The 20,810-nt window shown below is 36.6% G+C and overlaps 1 protein-coding gene across 1 annotated transcript in view; it reads right to left on the bottom strand.

The window, feature by feature from the left end:
• LOC138049008 (uncharacterized) overlaps positions 1–20,557 on the bottom strand; it is a 46,480-nt gene extending 25,923 nt beyond the window's left edge. The window contains exons 1-21 of the mRNA XM_068895119.1: positions 20,413–20,557; positions 20,271–20,345; positions 18,669–18,796; positions 17,665–17,741; positions 16,961–17,010; positions 14,829–14,888; positions 13,784–13,816; positions 13,541–13,612; positions 12,427–12,507; positions 10,428–10,505; positions 10,046–10,099; positions 7,372–7,419; positions 7,230–7,286; positions 6,580–6,638; positions 5,383–5,462; positions 4,267–4,381; positions 3,520–3,585; positions 1,983–2,047; positions 1,523–1,594; positions 1,283–1,374; positions 401–487 (exon numbers count right to left, since the gene is read on the bottom strand). Coding sequence (XP_068751220.1) covers positions 401–487; positions 1,283–1,374; positions 1,523–1,594; positions 1,983–2,047; positions 3,520–3,585; positions 4,267–4,381; positions 5,383–5,462; positions 6,580–6,638; positions 7,230–7,286; positions 7,372–7,419; positions 10,046–10,099; positions 10,428–10,505; positions 12,427–12,507; positions 13,541–13,612; positions 13,784–13,816; positions 14,829–14,888; positions 16,961–17,010; positions 17,665–17,741; positions 18,669–18,796; positions 20,271–20,345; positions 20,413–20,553 — 1,590 coding nt within the window. The 5' untranslated portion in view covers positions 20,554–20,557. The remainder of the gene's footprint in view (positions 1–400; positions 488–1,282; positions 1,375–1,522; positions 1,595–1,982; positions 2,048–3,519; positions 3,586–4,266; positions 4,382–5,382; positions 5,463–6,579; positions 6,639–7,229; positions 7,287–7,371; positions 7,420–10,045; positions 10,100–10,427; positions 10,506–12,426; positions 12,508–13,540; positions 13,613–13,783; positions 13,817–14,828; positions 14,889–16,960; positions 17,011–17,664; positions 17,742–18,668; positions 18,797–20,270; positions 20,346–20,412) is intronic.
• Between the last annotated feature and the right edge of the window lie 253 nt (positions 20,558–20,810).

Below are 20,810 nucleotides of genomic sequence, written 5' to 3'. Positions count from 1 at the left end.
TGCAAAACACATAAAGCTCAAAGGAAAATCTGTGATGATCGACAATCTGCATGGCCATGCAGCTATCAGTTCTGGCTCGATAACTACAGTAACTAAAATTAAAATTCAGTAGAAGTTCTAAATGCATTGAAATTAATTTTGTCAAACTTCACTCAACATATCCCCCCACCTTGCCGCATTGAACAAATACACACCAAAAGAGAGGCGGCAATAACAAGAACATAAACAACACAACTAACAAACAGGCAAAATAAGACATGCCACAGCAATTGACTAAAGAAATTAAATTTACTGGGTGCTGCTAACAAGGCCACTGATTTTCATTACTGACTGTCTTGACTTTTTTAAACTTTCTTGAGGTTGGGACATGACATAATCATAAATTGAAAACTCAACCTACAGCTTTCCTATGTGATTCTTGACACTGCTCAAGTTCTTTTATGAAACTTTCCCTCTCTGGGGGTGCAGTCATTGGACCAGCAAGCTCCTACAAACAACAACAAGAAAAAATTTAATAATGTTGTCCTTCAAATAAAACCCTAAGGAAAAGGAGTTCCTACAATATGCAAGCCAACATGCAAGCTATGCACTTATTGAACCGTTTTAAATGGGTGTTTAGACTTGAATACTGTTTATGAGCACTCTTTGAAAGTGTTGTCAGATGCCTTGCACATAAGCCTTACAAGTCATACCTCACTGGCTGAATGACTTGCACATTGTGCATGCCCATGGAAAAGACATGTTCTTATGATGATGTTACAGTGTAGAGTTGCAGTGTGTTACTGAGTTTTTAACAATTAAAAGAAATAATTATCTGCTCAAAGCTATGAGTTTTATGTTAAAAGGTTCAGATACCCCCACAAAAACACATCTTGTCTCTCAGTTCACTGAAGTCAAGTCTTGCTGGGCAGGGTAAATACCTGGATAGGTGAACCACTGGAAATACAATGTATGACATGTTGTAGGATCACAGATCAAAGCAGGGACTGCATAGAGGTGAGTAAGAACTTGCCTCCAGACAATGTGGACAGGATTAGGATTTACACTCGGGTAGTGGATGAGTTTGCGATGCTTGAAACCCAGCTCAAACCTGTTCTCTGGGTTCACCAGTGCCTCTCTTACCACAAAATAATAAGAATAATTATTATAGCTGCTTACGACACCAACAAGGGTCATATGGGTGAGCTGTAAATACATGTATGTGTCCCATACTAAGTACAGTGTAATTACAGGACTATGACTGAAATGTCAAGTGGTGCCACATTAATTTTGCAATGATAACCTGCAGTTCCTCCTCTCTTTTCTTATCTTCTTCCAGTATTTTTGATAGAGACACCAAAAGTTCTTCGACCCTGAATCCAACCTTGGTCAGCTCTGAAAAACGAAACGGTTACATTTCTGTCATTTACTATAGTCAGTGGTCAAAAAACTGATAGCCAGCTAAGTGGAGACAACCAAATCCCTATTTGTGAAAAGGTCGAATTAACTGTCCACTTGACTTTAGCAGCTGAAGGACATGTACCTTCCATGTTATTTTCTGCCTCTGTTAAGTTTCCGTCTGTCTTGAGAGAACTACTCTTCTGTTTGATGGCATCTGAGAAAGAGTAAATACAAGTGCAAAATTTGAACATTCTATAGTTGTACCTAATCTGGAGAGGGCACAAACACTGCCTCTAGCTACTCAGCTTAAGTGAACAAACAAGTTCTTTTTAAACTTAAGATTTCATTGTTTTGACACAACCATAACAAAACTAAGATCTACATGTACACACCTTTAGATAACACTAATGTTAAGACATTGAGATAACAGACTTCCCAAGGTCTGTTGTGCAATTACTAGGTTTGGCAATTCTGAATACATGTACGAATGTGAATAAACAAGCTGCCAAAAAATGGATGAACACAAAACTAAAGATCACCACAGAAGAGAGAACATAAAATAGAAAAGTACAAAATAAGGAAAAAAAACATTTGCGATGTACCTGGAAGCACGTCATATCCTTCTGGCTCCAATAAATCATCAATGTGCAGGTCACTGAGAGCTTTACTGAAAGAAAAATATCAAATCAAATGTCTGAAAAAACAGTAAATTATTAAGGCATCGTTCACCTGCCAAGCGCCCTCTATCTCACAAGGCTGTGAAGAGATTAAAGTATCTTTTGCAAATCCAGTGTCATCTCTTATAATCATCTTCTTCAAGGTGAAATAAAAAGGTAACCAACTCAACTCAATCCTTACATTTAGGTTTCCAAAAAAAGAGCCCTCACCATGATACATGTAGGTCAGTGAATGTACATTAATTCCACATTAATTCCATCTGTGTTCCTTTACACCACCACAACAATGACCTTAATATATATACTTTCATTCACTGAGTCCTTCACAGGAGGCTGGTATTTTTTACAGGTGACAGGTCATTGTTTTACCAATACAGAAAGTATCCTAAACATTCATAAAAGCTAATCTTAGGCCTTAAAACTTTAATTTGTTTAGGCCTAATTAGGCCTAAGGTTAGCTTTAATGTATATTAAATTTTAGGATACTTTCTGTATTGGTAAAGCAAAATGACCAGTGACCTGTAACCTGTAAAAGAATACCAGCTGCTTCACGGGAACACATGAGCCCAACAAATTGACCTGCTCTCAACTGAGTGGCGTCATAGCTCAGTTGGTAGAGGACTGCCCTGGCGTTGCAGAGGTCACGGGTTACAAATCCCACTGAGGCCACCTGAATTTTTCAGACATCAACAAGAGACAATTGCTTAAAACAATTGTCCAGCTATTAGTGCGAGGATCACTTCACTCTTTCATAATGGCCTTATATTGCAAGCATAATTATATTATTTTACATCAAATTAACTGGAAAAGACGCCAGTCATTGAGTATAAAGGACTCTAGACTTGTTTCAGCCTTACAGTAGATCACATATTGAAGACACTAGCATGAGTGTTGAAACGTTGGGTAATTACTCTTTAATGCTTTCATTCCCAAAATCTAAACGTTTATTCTCCTAACTAGTACCATAGGTTTCTTTGTTGTGTAGGCATGAGAACTTAAAGTTACATCGAGGTCTCACCTCAAATGCTAATAATAATCTTCATTTTCGATACCTGTCTGACTGACATTTCTTTGAAATTGTGGGGAAAAGTTACATACTGATCAATCCTGGGAGTTGAAGGGTTAAACCAGACTAGGATCAAACCATGCCTGTGTGCCTAAATTCCATTTTTTGTGCCTTTCAATGACCTGCATACTTATAAGGTTTAAATCCAATCAACTGCTTTATTTTAAAGTTACTGTAGCACCTGTCAAAGTAAAAGGACGTCTTTTCAATGGGTCACAACCAGCATTGTCATTGGTTGATTTTGATCCATTTTGGCAGCTTCTCTTTTTTTATGGTCTGCTAATTGTCATTGTAACCACATGTGGCAGAGCCAATAAAAAGAAAAAGCTTCATAATCTGGATATTTAAAAAAGGCAAAGTACATGTAAGGTAGTAACAAGGAAACAAACCACTAACCTTAAAAGATGATTTTTGTTTTCAATAGAACCAACATATCTCCTCAGTAACTTTGCTTTCTCTTCACTATGAAAAAAAAGATCTCAGTACTTAATAATATTTTACATTATTTACTTATTAATTTTTTCTTACACAAATCTTTGGTTACACATTACGTGTTAGCAGAGTTTTGGAATAGCTGTTAGGTTCAAATCCACAGCCATATTATTTAAAATGTGTTGAGGTTCAACATGAGATTTAGGTTTAAATGGTGGAGGGGGGTTAAACGTTAAGTATACATAGCAAAAACCAGTTCTGAACAGGGCCAACTCTATGTTGTACATGTACTCTTGGCTTACAGTTCAAAAACAATTAAGGGCTGTAAGGTGGAGCCAATAGTTTATAGCCTACAAGTCGCCATACCCTGACCCATTCCATCTTTCCTCAGAGGATGTGTACAGCTATATGCAGGCTAATAAATGTCTTCATTAGGACAATGAAATGGGTGCTCTGGTTTCTCTTTCCAATGACCTTGACAATGCATCCTACTGTGGGCATTCCATGGGAGTCAACTCAGTGCATTGCCACAAAATTAATGGCATGATGATAAAAAGTAACGAAAGAGAGACACAGAAGGCATTATGAACAAGAGTTTGGTGCCAATTGCTGATTGCTACCTGTACATGTACGTGTATGGGCTAAAAACACCAACAATGTGATCTCTAATGAAAACAAAGAAAACCATTTCAACAAAAGTGACAAAAGTACCTGTAAAGGGAGGAGTCAGTGTGTGCACCCATTGGAATGAGTCTTTGGAAGATGTCTGGCCCAGACACCGAGGGGTCATTTGGCTGAAATGGAATAGGCTTGACCAGAGGTGCAGCTGCAAAATACAAACAGTATTATCTGATTGGTGGTGGTGGTGGTTAGAATCAGACTCTATGCACTGGAATTGCCGTTGAGTGTTTAGTGTTGGGTTTCCCATTCATGGCTGTACCCCTTGGAAAGACTCTAACAATTCACAATCAATTATTTTTATAAACTAATGGAAAAAAACGGATGCAGCTATTACAACTTACAATGGTAACAATATACTTGAATGAAGCACGCAACTCTGACAGCAACTTAAGAAGTACTAAATAAAGACGGCGACATGTAACACAAATCTTATTATTTGTTCACAGAAAAGGTTATAAAAGGCATGACAGCCTGCCAGCACAATAATAAAAATACAATGAACTTTATAGCAACAGTCACTGTGACAAAAAAAATGGGCAGCCCTCCTATTAAAGGCAAAGCCAAGGCCATGGGTTCCTAGTTTAGCCAATCTTGTATCTGATATCAGTCTGTTCATAATGACAGAATGAAAGAAAAGGCATGTGCATCATTGGGTTTTCAAAAAAAAAAAAAAAACCCAGCTGCAAGTATATGTATATGTATTACTACCTTCAGTTCAGTTCAGTTTATTTTTGCCACTTTTGTTATGTTAAATTACAAAAGATATATATTAAAGTACAAGAGATATTAAATAATCAAAAGAAAAGCACAAGGCGAGGATGCGCACATAGAACCATTAAGGCTTACTCGGGCTACAGGCACTTCAAGAAAAATACAAATATAAAATGATAATTTTAGGGGTGTCTGATTTAATTTGTAAACAAATTTAGGTTAAAAAGCAAGAACACAGACAAACAAGCAAGTAAATTTGTAGGGAATTACATTTTCCTTACTTCTAATTTTAGGAGGAGCAAATAACAACAGGTTCAGGAGAATATACACTCAGTGTAGATTCTGAATTCTTGGGCAAAGTGAGCTTTGTAAAACACCCTTTAATTGTTACAAATATTAAAATCACAAGTTTAAAAAGAAACAAAGTTAACATACCTTTGATTTCTGGCAAAGCATCTAGTTCAGGAACAACTTCATGGTAAATGAAGTCATTGTCCTTAACAGCTCCTTGTAACCTAAAAGACAAAGATAATTATTTTATTTGTAATTTTAAATTATTAACAATCACAATGAATATGTTTTTGAAGTAATTATCATTGCATCCACTGGAAACTCAGAAATTTTTTCCCAGTCACTTGGGTCATCAAAATATAACAAACAGCAAAAAATAAAAATCTCGTTGTCATTAAGACGTTTTTGTGGGATACAATGTACATCAAATCTAATTAATGCTTAATTTATATTTTGTAATCTGCCCCTGCTCCTTTAGCGCCTATAGATATTTCAGACAGCTGCCAATACCATATTCGTTACGTGTTTAATATTAGTTTTACCTTTTTCCTCTAATGTATTTGTGTGTTATACGTGCAATAAAGGTCGTTGCTATTGTTACTTGTGTTTGTTCACTACGCTGCACAATCAACATAATAAAGCGCAATAAATTGTACACGTACTGCTTTTAAAATAACCCACTGACTCCTCAGACAACCTAGGATGCCCCCAATTGACAAGTAAAAATAATCGTCTAGTGTTAAACAGTACGATCTCACTCCCCGGTTAAGGGGGACATAGTTTTTCAGTGAGTTATTAACCCATTGACTCCCAGGGGTTCCCCATTGACGAGTAAAATACCCTGGCGTTAGACAGGGTAAAATACCAAGTCTGGCTGGTTTCAGCGGGTTTGGACGTCAACAGGTTAAGGGGGACATAGTTTTCCAGTGAGTGATTAATGGGAGGGGACCAGGGGGTGGAGGGGGGGCAAGATTTCCATCTGCTATTCCAAGGACACTGTGCATGTTACAAAGAATTAAGTTTGTTAAATCGAGGTTCACTGTAGCTTGGAAACCAATATGTGACTCGATCTGCCTAAATCTAATGATTATTTCAAACTGATCTGCAGTCTCACAAATCAGTAGATCTCTTAGCTTGGACACATAAGGTTGAGATTTAAAATCTTCAAATGCTATCATTATCACAGTCAGCATTGTAATAATTGAAAATCAAAGCTGTAAAAGTATTTGTGTTTAATAATCCAGTCAAAAATCCAGTAAACCAGACAAAATAATACTCTTTTATACTTTTAATTTTCAACTTTAACTAAATTTAAGCACAGTACATCACATCCAAACTTACTTGTTACTCACAACATCTACCAGAAATTGTAACAACTCCTGAGTTCTTTCAGGCTGTCCCTAAAAAAATTCCAAAATTCAAAAATTGATCATCTGGCAACAGAAACAGGATACATGTGTCTTCACCGACTGCACTTGTGTGCAAGTCTCTTTGCAAAAAGTTGGTTTTATCAACAGAGTTGATGATGTAAATTGGCCACCGCACAGAGATTCTAAAAGCTGACGTTTTGAGACTAGAAGTCAATGCTAACCTTTCGCAGATGGCATTAATTTTCAAAGGCACCATTTTCCCCTTAGTTATTCTTAAGACCAGAGTGTTGGTCCAGGGTTTGAATCAACTACCATCCCCACTAATTATTGTTACCTGCCATGGCCATGCATTTGGGCCACAGGGTGAGTGGTGTTGAAGATATTTTACAACAACTTATCATCTTTGTCTGCACAAGCAAACATTGTTTTCATTGCCGCAGCCACTTTGTCTAGTAAATGTACCCATGACTTGAAATTGTCTCTGCAATTTGCTTTGGGTTAGGAGACAACCAAAATCAAGAATCTTAGTGTAAATTTAATTTTGAACTAAAAATAAACAGCTACAGAAATTTATATCATTATACTGATAGCACTTGTAAATAAACATTTATTATAAATCACCTTGGATGTTTTTTGTGCTTCAGTGATCTTCTGTGATGCTGCTTTCAAATATGCTACCTAAAATAACAAGAAAGACAGTGTCACACTTCAATCAAGAATTTCAAAACAAATGAAGATCCAAAGAAGGCTGCTTGGTAAATACCTTTTCTCCAAATTTCTGATTTTCATCTGCATTATTTGACATGTGTATCTGCACAAAAAGGAGAGTCAAAGTCTTCAACTAAACCCACAGTAAATGTGTTAAAAATTCACAAGCTTTTCAAACCAGCAATAAATCATTGGGCTTTACCGTACACGTAGGTTAATAAGACTACTTAAATAGCTTCTTATTTTGACTGTTACATTCCAGTAACAGCATTTAGAGAAATTAACCACAAGTCGAGGGAAAAGAAAATGTGTCAACAAATAAAATTCTTTTTGTTGTCAAGAATGCTAAATACATGTAGATTAGTGACGCAAACTCAGCAATTTCGCTAAACTTCACAAATGGGCGTTTGAGTTGCATCAACTTCTAGCATCTTGATCGGTACTCTGGACTTGTTAGAGTCATACTATGTCTAGAGTTAAACTCAAGTTTAATCTATCAATTATTATTATTTTAAAACTGAACATGATAATTATTCATTTTGGGAGACAGCCAAATATAAAACAAAGCAGTTTTATGTCACAAGAGGTGGTTATTAAAAAATAAGTAAGGTGAAATCAGATATGGTGGATAGTGAACACTAATTAAGCAGAAAATTTTTGTCACATTGACCTGTAGCATGATCACCTGTCACTTTTGGGGTGAGACAGTAATAAATAGAAATTTCTCATCTATGGCAACTGGTTTTAACTTCAAATTTGAAATGGACTTTGAAAAAGGTTAAGGCTTCTTGAACATATATTAAATTTTGAGAAATAAATCATGAAAACAGCAAATTACCGGTAAGAAGTGAACAAAATCACGCTAATTTGTAATGTAACGCGTAACATCTGACTGGTATGAAGTTATAATAAGGCCAAGATTTCTCTCCTTTACAAAGGTTTACCACGAAGTTCACCAATTCCCATGAACCAGTAGAATAAAATAACAACACAAAAGTTTATAGATCATTCTCACTTTAATTTCTGAGAAACTATGATACAAAGCATTGCCCCAGTTTACATAATGGAGAAATGTAACGCTTGCAAAACGTGAACATTGGTGATGGAAATCGATCGAAGAGGAAAACTCTTAAATACATCAAATACTCAAAATATCAGTACTGAAACAAGTTCATAAGGTCTTCTACGACGTCTGAAAACATCAGGGCAAATTATCCATTTTTGAGCGAGATATTAACATTTTTGTAAATCGGAAACACTCTTGTAAGCTGCTTAATAAGATGTTCCGGGTATTCTACTTACCACTACATGAGGCAAAATAATTTGAGTCGGGCAATAATATGTAAACATTAGCTACTTCCAATACAGTTCATGGACTGGTGTTCCAACTCCTCGAGTTTGAACGCTTTTTGACCCGCCAAAGCAGAGAAAATCCACTTTCTGTGACTCGGAAACAAGTTGTCCGCCATATTATGTGTTCATTCATACAGAACGGACAGATATTAGGGCAAAAACAGGGGGAAAACGTTCAGCGCACGATTCTCTTTCACTTCGTTCTTCGTTGGAATCACTGCAATCATTCCATTTGGCTTGGTAACCTTGTCTTTATGTCCTTGCGGGGGTTCAAGACAAATTTTCAAGGGCTGTAAATACACATGGTATTGCATCATTTTTAGCAATATTGTTCTCGAGAAATCAAGCGTTACGCATCTTATTACCATCTTTAGAAATGGAAAAGAAAGGGAATTTTTCAAGTTCCCATTGAAGTCAACAATGAAATTATAGCATGACTGTAGTGAATGCATCAAGTTGCCAAGAAATGTTTTAATTTTGACAAATATTAATGAGTTTTCCCCTTCATTTACATATCAGCCACACCCACAAGGAATTATGGGTAATTTGGAAAATTCAGAGAAATCCTCAGAAATAAACAGGAAATAAGTCTAAATTGTATTTAGCAGAATATCTGATAAAGTTCTGCATCTAAAAAGTGATTGGAGACATTTTTTAAATAATTTTGAAATTTTGCCCATGTTACACAAAAGTGACAGGTGATCATGCTACAGGTCATTATTTCCAACGACATTTAATGATCTTAATAAAATTAATATTCTGCTCCGAATTGGTGATGTTTTATTTTCATAGCTGCTACAAAGTTGCTAACCACCGCTTGAAACTTTATGCTGCTTTGCTTTGTTTACAAAGGTTTTATCTTTCAATTTAATTCATAAATTATTATTGCCCCATTACACCCATTTATACAGTGTACCATGCCGAGATAGGAAACTTGATTTGTTTTTTTCTCTCTTGCTACTCTGAAGCACATTCCTATATTGGGCGTCATTCGGACCAATTTGGCTTACTCGTTACCCAATTCAAATCCCTCAGGGTTAACATTCTTTGTGTAATTACATTTCAATGATAATGTTGCATTCACATCTAAATGATATGGAAATCCTTGGAACAAAAATGTTTTATTGCCAAGGGATTGAATTGGGTACAACAGAGTTAGCCGAATTGAGAGAATACATGTACATGGCCTGGTAGGATTAATGTAATGGAAGTAATAACAAAGATTAGTACAACCCAAGAAAAATTTTGGAAGTAGTCTCTCTTGCCTGCCCACAACTACAAGTCAGTATTATGAGATGACGTGATTAGTCACTATCATTTCATCCATTTACCAGTAAAAACAACTTCTAGAATTGTTACTTTGCCAGTATACTTACATATGAAACAACTAGGAACTGACAACATTTAATTTTCAAAATTTTTGCCCACATCTACATAAAGAGAAATAAAGGTACATGATTAATGGTTGCAACATTTTAAGAAGAAATTAAATCAAGCTAATAAATCAAAGTGGAATGGAAAGCTTTTTGCGATGCTTTCTCAGGGTTGTACGTACATTAGAGGGACAACTGACTACCAATTTTGTTGCCTAGTACAAAACTAATTAATTTTTTACTTTTGCAAAACAAAATGTCTTGAGGTTATTCAGGAAGCATTAATATTATTGATTTATTAAACCTAGACATGGATATACTGTATCTACAAAAATTACTATAATTTTGAAAGAAACTCTACATAATTTGAGACACATGTACCCACCTTAGCTTTCCTTGAACCCATGTACGATGGACCTTGCGAATCCAGAAACTGTAAAGCCTGATTGTAGTAATCGTAGACCTGAAAACATATGTGTCTTGTACATGTAAGTTCATTGCAGTAAAGTTCAACAAAGCGTAAAAGCTCATGAAAATGTGTTGGCTGACCAAAAAATTAATAACAATATTAATGTATTCATTCTGTGGTTCACATCCCTTTTAAATAAAAACAATGTACGTGTACCAAAACAGCACAATACTGAATACATGTATCACAAAAAACTAATGTTTAACTATTCTTGAGCTGATATTCAAGAAGTAAAACACATACATTTCACTTTGGACACTCTTGCTAAAGGTCATTTTTAAACTTAATTAAGGTGTTTTCAAAACTTTTCCTGCCAGACAATTCTAGACAAATTACGTTCGACTACTATCATGTCAAATTCACCACTTCTGTTTAACTATCTCATTCTGTTTTCAGTCCATCTTCCTCCATTGGTGAGCTTATGTCACTCAAAAAGAGCTACATTAGGGACCTTAAGCAAGGATGATACACGACAACAGCTACGAGAATTTTGTCTAAAATCTCGCCCCTGTTCTTCAACAAATGAGGAAAGCAAAAAAAAATCATTTGTGACTTGCACAAACCCATTTTCCTTTGCTTTGAGCAGGTTACATGTAATTGCTTCGAATTCTGATTTACTCATCCCGCTGTCTGTGCCACTTGTAATTGGTTAGAATAATTGCTCTGGTTTAGGTTTTACAACAGTCAATCCAAAACCGTTCTAATATTTTTAGACAATGTTCTTGCAGCCGTTATCATCGTCCTTGCTTAAGGTCCCTATAATATTGAACTGTGAGAAGGGCAAAGGATAGAGAGCACTTTAATTTTGTATGATTATGCAAAATTTTGATAGGTCGTGGTTCAATCATTCCCTTCTACTTTTGTTATTAGTTAAATACCGCAATCGATGCCCACTTCTTAAAACCAGTAGTACAAACACTGGTGACATTGCTCGAAAAAGTCGAAAAAATTTAAGGAGCTATAGTTCAAAATGCGTTAAAGACTTGCCAGCGTGTGCGGACAGACAAATCATTCCATGCACTATGACATTACTACGGAAATTATAGCACTTAATAGCACTTAAAAGTTAATAAACTCTATGAGAAATGTATTTGTGAATATTCGCTTGGCAATTCGCTAACTCATACATGCACTTAAATGCCAAACTCGAGAAACATTTTCCTTTTCCTTCCGATTCTGCTTTTGCTTGTTATCCAAAAAATTCACAACGCGAAAGGCAAATGCGCAGTTAACGTATACCTGAGGGGTACTGTAGCCTATTTACCAAAATTATCCTTTGAAATCACGCGGAATATCACCTGATACTCATAATAATAATAATTGTTTTACTATTCAACACAGTGATGACCAAGCACAATTTTCTATGTTTATTGGAAAAAAATCTGGAAAAACTACCATTTTTCTCCATGACAGACAAAATTACGTATATTGCAGGATACACTTTGAGTACGCACGACGAATATTGAGCGTGCTATGACCATATTTGGACATTGTCACAATGTGTTGAATAATAATGGTAATTAAATGTACTGTGAAGAGACATTCTGTGACCGGCAGGTGCAAAACACACTGTCAGGTCACAGGTCACAGGTCAAAGGTCCAGGTCATCATTTCACCAATATGAATTAAAGCTAACCTTAGGCATACAAATAGCATAATTTTGCAAATGGTTAGGGTTGTGTCATGTACATTGGACCTGTGACCTGTGTTTTGTACCTGCCCCTCCGTGACATTTACAAAATTTTGCACACTCTAACCAAGCGAATTTATGGACAAAAGTGCTTATATTCTGATTGATGGTAGTTTAATGACCCAGCCCTGACATACCGGTACTATCAACTCCCACTCATACAAAAAACATGTGGAAAAAAATAATTTGCAAAGTGTGGACACCATTGTATTAAATCAACCATACCTGCATACTTATTCTTGCGATAAGGGAATCCTTCCGTGAATCTAAAATGGACTTCTCTAATAGACACTCCTGCGCTTGGCCCTAAACAATTTAGAAATCAATGTAAATGTGCAAGACATCAAATGAAATTTAAAGTATTTTGACATAGAATTAGGAAAAAACTGCACCACATGTCAAGTGGGATTTGCAGAAATATTAGTAACGTTGATTGTATGGATAAAGTCTGACTTCGTAGACATTCCAGCTGGAGTCCTATTTTGTTTTCATCGTCTTCCCTTGAATCGCAACATGCAGGTCATTTGAAGTGAAATCTGATTGGCATGACACAAGATAACATAACTTTTGACAGGTGGGCGGCAGTCGAGTCAAAAAGAAATTGTATCAGGTGTACCTTTTCTAAAGAAAAGTACACCTGATGTGTACCTTTTCTAAAGAAAAGTACACCTGATCACAGGTTAGCTCACAGATTGTCCAGCCCCTCGCAACTTGTAACAGGTACATGTAGTATAAAAATATAATATTATTATTAATTTTCAAATCCAACAGCACATGCTGAAAGAACCTAACTACAAGAAGACCTTTTGGCAAGTTTCAAGAGGTTCGATTTGAATTTGAGGCATTACTCAGTAACCAGTGGTCAACAGAAAGAATCCTAAACATTCTTTAAAGCTAACCTTAGGCCTAATTACATTGTAGGCCTAAACAAACGTTTTTAGGCCTAATGTTAGCATTGGTAAACAGTTGGGGTTGTACCAAAGGAAAATTTCAATATGTGTACGTTTTTAGCAAAATAGTAATGTGCCCAAAATGGCAGACCAAAATTACTAATTTCCAAAACAGATTGAAGTTTTCTGGGCAGGTACAACTGTAGCCGTTTACCAATGCTAACATTGGGCCTAATTAAGTATGATTAAGGTTACCTTTAATAAATGTTTGCGATTATTTCTGTATAATTTCGTTTCGCTTCGTTTCGTTGCGCAAATTTAGTGTATTCAAGCCCATTTCAAACCCAAACCAAATGCATGTAAGTCTATTAAACATCCTAACCACTCGACCACATTGCCTCTCAAAACACTGCCAGACAATACGCAGTATAAAGCTTCTATCAGCTTACCAACATTACATTTGCATACATCTGCAATAAAGCACTAGCCATATCGAACACTGCATCACTAGCAAAATTGTCCTATCGAGAAAAATATTCCAAAAAAAAAATTTCAATAACATTGCACAAGACTTGTTAGTTAGTATCAAATCTATTCAGCAAATTACATTATTTTCTTTCTACAAGGTTTGTATGCATACAGTACATCAAAACCAAGAATAAAAAAGATTTATCAGAAATAAATTTACTTACAATAAAATGTTCAACTTTACAGAAAGAGCCAGCCTAGGATTTCAAAAAAAAGTAAGTTTTAGAGGACCAGTGATTCTGATGAATATTCCAAATATATGATTAGCCAAAATGTTGTACAAATATTACATTTTTAACCCTTTACCTTTTAAGACTGACAATGTTTTTCACAGGACTTCTAACTCCAGACGATTTTACTTGTCAATGGGGGGGCTCTTCAGGGATGAATGGGTTAATTAACGGGGACAGAGTCTTTGGGTGGACCTACATGTAGAACTGATGTTGTTAACCCTCTCCCTTAAGAGTGATACTTATAGATTTTAATCTAACGCCAGATGATTTTATTCATCAATGGGGATCTCTTCAGGGATGAATGGATTAACAACATCTAGATCCACTCAAAACCTCTGTCCCCATTAACCCTTTCCCTCCTAAGAGTGACACTCATAGATGTTACTCTGTCTAACGCCAGACAATTTTACTCGTCAATGGGGGCCTCTTCAGGAATGAATGTCCCCTTTAACAACATCTACAATCTACAATCCAATTCCGTAGCTGGAATGCAAAACAAAGGTCCCTGCAACAAAGCCCATAAATGGAAACTCCCGCACATGGACCCTGCAAACCGCCGCTGACTGCATTGGCTCAAGTTTAACTTAGCCTAAATTACATTCAGCCACATCGGTCAAGACAATTCCCACTTTTCCCCCTCCCCCCATTACAATGTTGATTTTTCATGGTGTCCGAAGTCAAGAGTAGTTCATCGATTGCATAAATGTTTCAACATTGTCTAGGGGAAGGGGGGGGATGCAACAAAGGCAGCGAAACAATCTCATGCCTCATATAACGATGGAAGCATGAACAGTAAATTCTCTACTTTTCGGCCAAATTTGACAAGAGCCTCAAAGTCTTTTGACCAGGATTGCAGTGTCCTGTTTGACCCCTTCCATCCTACACACTGAGTAGGACTGTACAAGTAACACTTTCAGATTTTTACTCTGACACCAGGAAAAATTTGAACCACAACATCAATACCAACTGTCTGTACCTTAAGATATTGAAATATACCAGCTGCAGCTTGGAAATGAGTACAAGCAACTTTCATACCCTGTCAGAAAAAGTTGTGTTACATACTGTATGAACACACAAAAACTGAAAATATTATGGTCCATGAATGACTAAGACTTTATTGGTAATTAAAAGTACTTTGAATTACATGTAACTAGTTAAACCAAAAGTTTCATCTCTGTCACAATAATAATTATTATCAGCAAAAGTCAATGGAGGCAAATGTAGGATGGTTAATCATGTAATGTGCCTGTGAAAAAGATGACCGGCTACATTGTAGTTGACTGGTAACTTGCCAAAGGACAACAGAAATGACTTCAACTTGCAATCACTGTGACACCAGTCTGATGCAATACACATTGAGCAACAAGAAAGCAAGTTGTTTGCCAGACCAGAACCCAAAAGCATTTTAGACCTACATTCACTTTGACAACATCTACAAACTGTATAATACAGTAGCTCTGATTCAGCATGATGCTGGTGACTTCAGTGCTGATCCCTGGCAGGGTTACAGTGGCAAAACGACTACTGGCAGCCATTTTGTCCGTCGAGGTGATTATTGGCTGATAATCCGAGATAGCGAGCCAATGAGAGTGCACAATTTTGTATAATCACCTGTGTATTTATACTAATGCCAGATACATGGATAATTTTACTCGGCAAAGAGTAGCAGTTCAGGAGACATCGGGTTAACAACCTCCAGATCAACTAAAAAACTACAGTACGTCTCCTTTAAGGCATCAGGTTAGCACCACCCAAAACCAAGAACGGTGTACTAAAACTGGCCCATTTAGGCAGTTCCACCTCTGAATGCTGCCCAACTCTCAAGATGGAGGAACCAGAGACGTTTTTTTTTAACATCAAGATGATGTTGATGATTGCTGATGACTTAAATGAGGCCTTCCAAGGCGTAAAGCCAATCAAGTGACATGAGAATTCAAAATGTCAACAACAGTGGCAGAGACCTATTTGTAAATAAGTTGCACAACTTAATAAACAAGGACACAACAATTAAACACCAAATATGGACAGCAGGATTTTATGCACAAAATTTTGCACCAAACATCTAGAGCAGAGGAAATACCGTATTTACCCGTGTATAAGTCGACCCCCCATTTTTGATGGCAAAAAAAGCAATTTCTTAATTTATTTGCTAAATGTTCATGGGATACTAACTGTGGATTCACAAAAGTTAAAGGCCTCAAGCGCTTAATAGTTTTGTGGTTCAGCGGTTGTTGTATGTGCGGGCATTTTGTCCTTGAATTTCGAAAAAGTTCTCAGAAAATGGAACATGTAAACCTCAAACTAACCTGTTTCGTTGTTCAAGGATAAAGGGCTTTAGAGGATAAGCACAACATTACAGAAGCAGGAGTCAATCTTTGAAAATAACTTCAAAAACGATGCGAAATGTGCAAGGTTTAATTGGTGCTTGACTTACAAACACAACGCATTGTGCCAGGTTACTAAGCCGTTGAAGGATCGCGTTTTATTTGAAGAAACAAGAATGTTTTTTAGAGCTTTCCGCCTTTGGAAAACAAAAATTTCCAGTGTCTATTTCATATTTGTGCTTGTGAGTATCTTCAACATTTAAAGTAAAACAAATTCTTTTTCATTTCAACTGGAATTGCTTAATTACATTCATTTTGAAGTCTTTTGTCATTCATTTTGAAGTCTTTTGTCCACTGCGTTCGTTATGCCCAAAGACCACATTATGATGTTAATTTTGAATAAATTATTTAGCTGGAACTTGGCTCGAAATCTTTGACCCATGTATAAGTCGAGGGCGATTTTTGGAGCTTCTTTTGAGGCCATAAAAGGTCGACTTATACACGGGTAAATACGGTAATAGTAATATTGAGGAGGTTGCAGGGAAATTCATATAGCAATTGCAACATTTCATGAACATTAAAAAAATATACACTGTCAGGTAGCGACATTTGTTTGTGTTAGTTTCTGCAACATCAACACAACAAGAGTCCACAAGGAGACATGGCTGTCTTAATAAATATTAACAACATCGCTGTCTTAATAAGTATTAATTTGCCCTCATTTACATGTATGGATATACATGTACATTTTAACGTCTCTCTGCAAAGTACTGTACACACAAACCTCTTCTGTTGTTCTGTCCTCATTGCAACCAAGCTGTGAATGAAGAGCAGCTGAAAGAGAACACACCCATATACATGTACAGTGTACACTCAAATAAGTCAAAGAAATGAAAGCATTTTAAAAGCGATCCTATAATACAAAAAATCACTTCTTTTTATTTACATTTGGAAAGTGTGTAACAGAAATATGCCACCAGCAAAAGTTATGCCAGAATTCTGAGGACAAGACTTAGTAAATACAGTCACGTACTAAAAGGGCCTGGAAAGAAAACCTTAACTTCCAGTTAATTGAAATAATATAAAAAGAGAGAAAGAGCACACCTATATTACAAACAAGTTACACAACAATAAGTTAAATTGATAACTATTAATAATTTAATTATTTCAAAATTAATTAAATGTACAAATGTAAGATTAATAAGGTTATTAACAAACTAATAAATCATACAGTAGTTCAAAATAAGAGAACAAATTATCATTGATTGACCACTGCCATTGTATAATTATTGCTTTCCTCCATTCCTAGAGCAATATTGTCTTTTCAGAAGCAGTTTGCAAAAGCACAGCAATGTAAAACTTCTTGCCACAGTCATTTTGCAAAGCACGTGAAACTGTAACGGTTCCAATAGGTGTCGCATAATTTAGGAATTTTTTTCAGGTGACATTCTTCTCATTCTTCTGACATTCAGTTTAGATTGGACTCACCTAAATTATGTAACACGGCTGCTTGTTCAAATTTTGCATCACATAACACTATTGGCTCTTCAGAATAGAGATCAGTCCTAAACAAAAAAGCATACCATAAACTAAGAACAGTGGTGTGGGGGTTATTGTGCCAGAGCCTTGACCCAAGGGTCACCTTCCTTGTGGCCTGGCTCTGTCATGTCACTGTGCTGTTTCCTTAGACAAGAAACTTTGCTCCACCCTATCTCTCTTTACTTCCAGTTACTGCAAACATAATTATTATTGGGGGTAACCCTGTAATGGACTTGCATCCCATCCAGGGAGGGCTGGGGATTGTGCGAAGGGGGGGGGGGGGCAGCAATACTCCCAGTTTCTTGGGCAAAATTTGACACCAGGAGAAGCTCAGACTGGCTGTGTGGGTCCCAAGGCTTGTGTGCACGTCTTTTACCTTATTTGCTTATTTAGTCGTCCTTGTTTTGAACAAGATTCTGGCTTGGTATAATTTTATTCTTTATCAACCTTGCACTTTAAAGTACTCGAAATAAAAATTAAAATAAAAAACAAGTTGTCGAAGACAGGCAACTAAACCCATGAGTTTGGTTGCCTGATAAATCTGTGGATGCCCATTATTTGGAACACCCTACAATTAAATGCATGTGGCGTTGAGATGCAATCACATGGTGATCAAGCTTGAATATCTGATAGTTCTTAGTGAATGAGTGAGTGAGTGAAGTCTTTATTGTACAATACTAGAGACTCCATGGATGCCTTGCTTTTTTCAATCACAGTGCGGGATCTTCATGTCCATCAGAGCTTTTTTTTAAACAAGGGTTATGAGATGGGGCCATTTTACAGATGTAATTACAAAGGCAGCACCTTCTCAGGCTCAGTTATTTTAAGACCCTGAGTGTTGGTCCGGCCACAGTTAAACTCTCAACCTCCTGCATAACAGCACTAATGCACTAATGGGACTTTTCCTGTCCTTGTTTGGTCAAGCATTTTTGAATACAAAGATGAGTACCAACCATGTAAATTGAACATTGACTGTTCCTCCATCTTCCATGGGAAATCTCGACTGAAGGAACTGCAGCTGAGCGTAGTAACGTCGCAATGTGCTGCATCCTGAGTGATCACGTGAAGGGCGAAGAGAGGCCTAAATAATTATCAGTAAGTGCATTATACATTTTGCTGATCCTAAGGAGTGGGTTCTTAATTTCTTGGCAATAGTGTGGATTGACACAGATAATACATATTTGCATAGTAATTTAACAATGATGATGATGATAATGATCATAATAGGGGAGATCTGACATGAAGAGAGCATCATGGAATTATTGACAGTTTATTAGAACTATGTGGATTAACCTCCGAAAAAACATACAACAATTAGAATGATTAAGGAAGAGGGAAAAAAAAGAAAGGAAAGGTAGTGAGGTCTAAAAGAAGGTTAAAAGCTTATAACTGGTTACTCTTCTCCTCAGTAACATGACCTAGCATGAATCTATTCTAGCAAACAAATGACTGAGATTGAATTAGAGTGCCAGAAACTAGGGCTGGTCTTTCGTATACCAGATCCGAAATAATTAATGCTCATGAAACAAACGGGCAAAGGAACATAAAAATGCTCAATTAGCAAGGCCTCATTGGACTAACAATGGTTCTTTTGTCCTCGGCCATTTTTGCCCAGTATGTGAAAGTCTCCCCGAAACTAGAAGAAATGACATCATAGGATAAAAGCCAAAAAAGTAGACAGATTATCCATACAAAATGTACCAATTACGGTCTAAAGCTTGTGCAGCAAAGCATAAGGGCTCTACTAATTAGGCAAATTGTAGTTCAAATCAAGTATCATGACATTAGAGGAAATCAAACTGTCTGGCCATGTGAATGAAAGTTGTCATATTTTGGGGGAAAAGCTTTGAAATAAACCATTATGGACTCCATGCACCATTTGATAACATCTTTCCAGACATAACACTTGTTAAATTCAATCATGTACTTGTTACAATACACTGGATCCAATATCATCATCACTACTATGTAATGTACTCGAGCTCAATAGTTCAAACAATATGTGGATTTAAATATATCCTTAGAGTTTGATGGAGCAGTCAAAAACTCCGCACAAATCTTCACGAATTGGACATGATTTTTCGCGTTAATTTGAAGATTTTCACTCGAGGAACCTCATGAGAAAGTTAGGTTCTGTAATAACTTTTAAAAAAAAGTAAGTACGTGTTTCGTCTGCTCAAAAATGCACCTAAAATAATAATTATTTATGATCTATAATTGTTTACTCCACCGTACATACATGTAGACTTTGTATGCGATTAATACCAACGGCAAAAAGGTTTATCAGCAGAACCACGATGCGGAAATATAAAGCGAAGCAGCACTCGGGCGAGTGAATTAAATTCCACCTGGATTGAAGACCTCAAGCTTCGACGGAAATTGACAATTGCAAGCTTCTCTAAAATCGTGATGTAACTAACTGAAATCCACAATTAAGTGACAAAACCCAGGATTCTACGGAATTCAGTTTTCGTTAAAAGTTTCAAGCATAAAGTCTATAAGATATTTCCAGACAAACCATGGCCAAAAAGCGCAAAACGGACAAAAAAACTTACCGAACGCAGTTGTTCCAACTGAGAACATTCATTGTTGTAAGAGTCCGCATCTTCGTTATAATGCTCTCGGATATACTAAAAATGAAGAATAATCGTTTATGAAAAAGATAAAAACTAGGTAATCACGTCTATTTTGTTTTACCGATTTCAGTGCGGGTGTAAATTCTGTGGGAAAAGTTTCTTTTAGGTCGACATTTAGCATCAAAGATCGCGGACAACCCTCCATCTTGGTGACGTCATTTTCTGAAGGAGATGACGAAAAACCCAAAACATTTCCATACATGAAGTACTTCTTAGATGGTCAATTTTGTGTGCACTCTATCATGCAGGAGTGGTTACTAAGAAGAGTTCTTCATCAGTCCTAAACGGTAATCGCGTCCATATAAGGTGAGACACTTCGTGACATTTGCGTGGCATGCGCGTTGGCAGGCACTAGAAAAGGGTAGGGAAAGGGAAAGCGCGCGCGAAGCGAGGGGAAAGAGAAAGGAAGAAGCGCCCGCAGCAACGCCATTGTTTTTTTCATTCCTGCCCCCTAAATAA

Source organism: Montipora capricornis, chromosome 5 (assembly GCF_036669925.1).
Source record: "Montipora capricornis isolate CH-2021 chromosome 5, ASM3666992v2, whole genome shotgun sequence".
NCBI classification, from domain to species: domain Eukaryota; kingdom Metazoa; phylum Cnidaria; class Anthozoa; order Scleractinia; family Acroporidae; genus Montipora; species Montipora capricornis.
The sequence above is the reverse complement of the archived record's forward strand: the minus strand, read 5'-3'. Positions and strand labels throughout refer to the sequence as shown.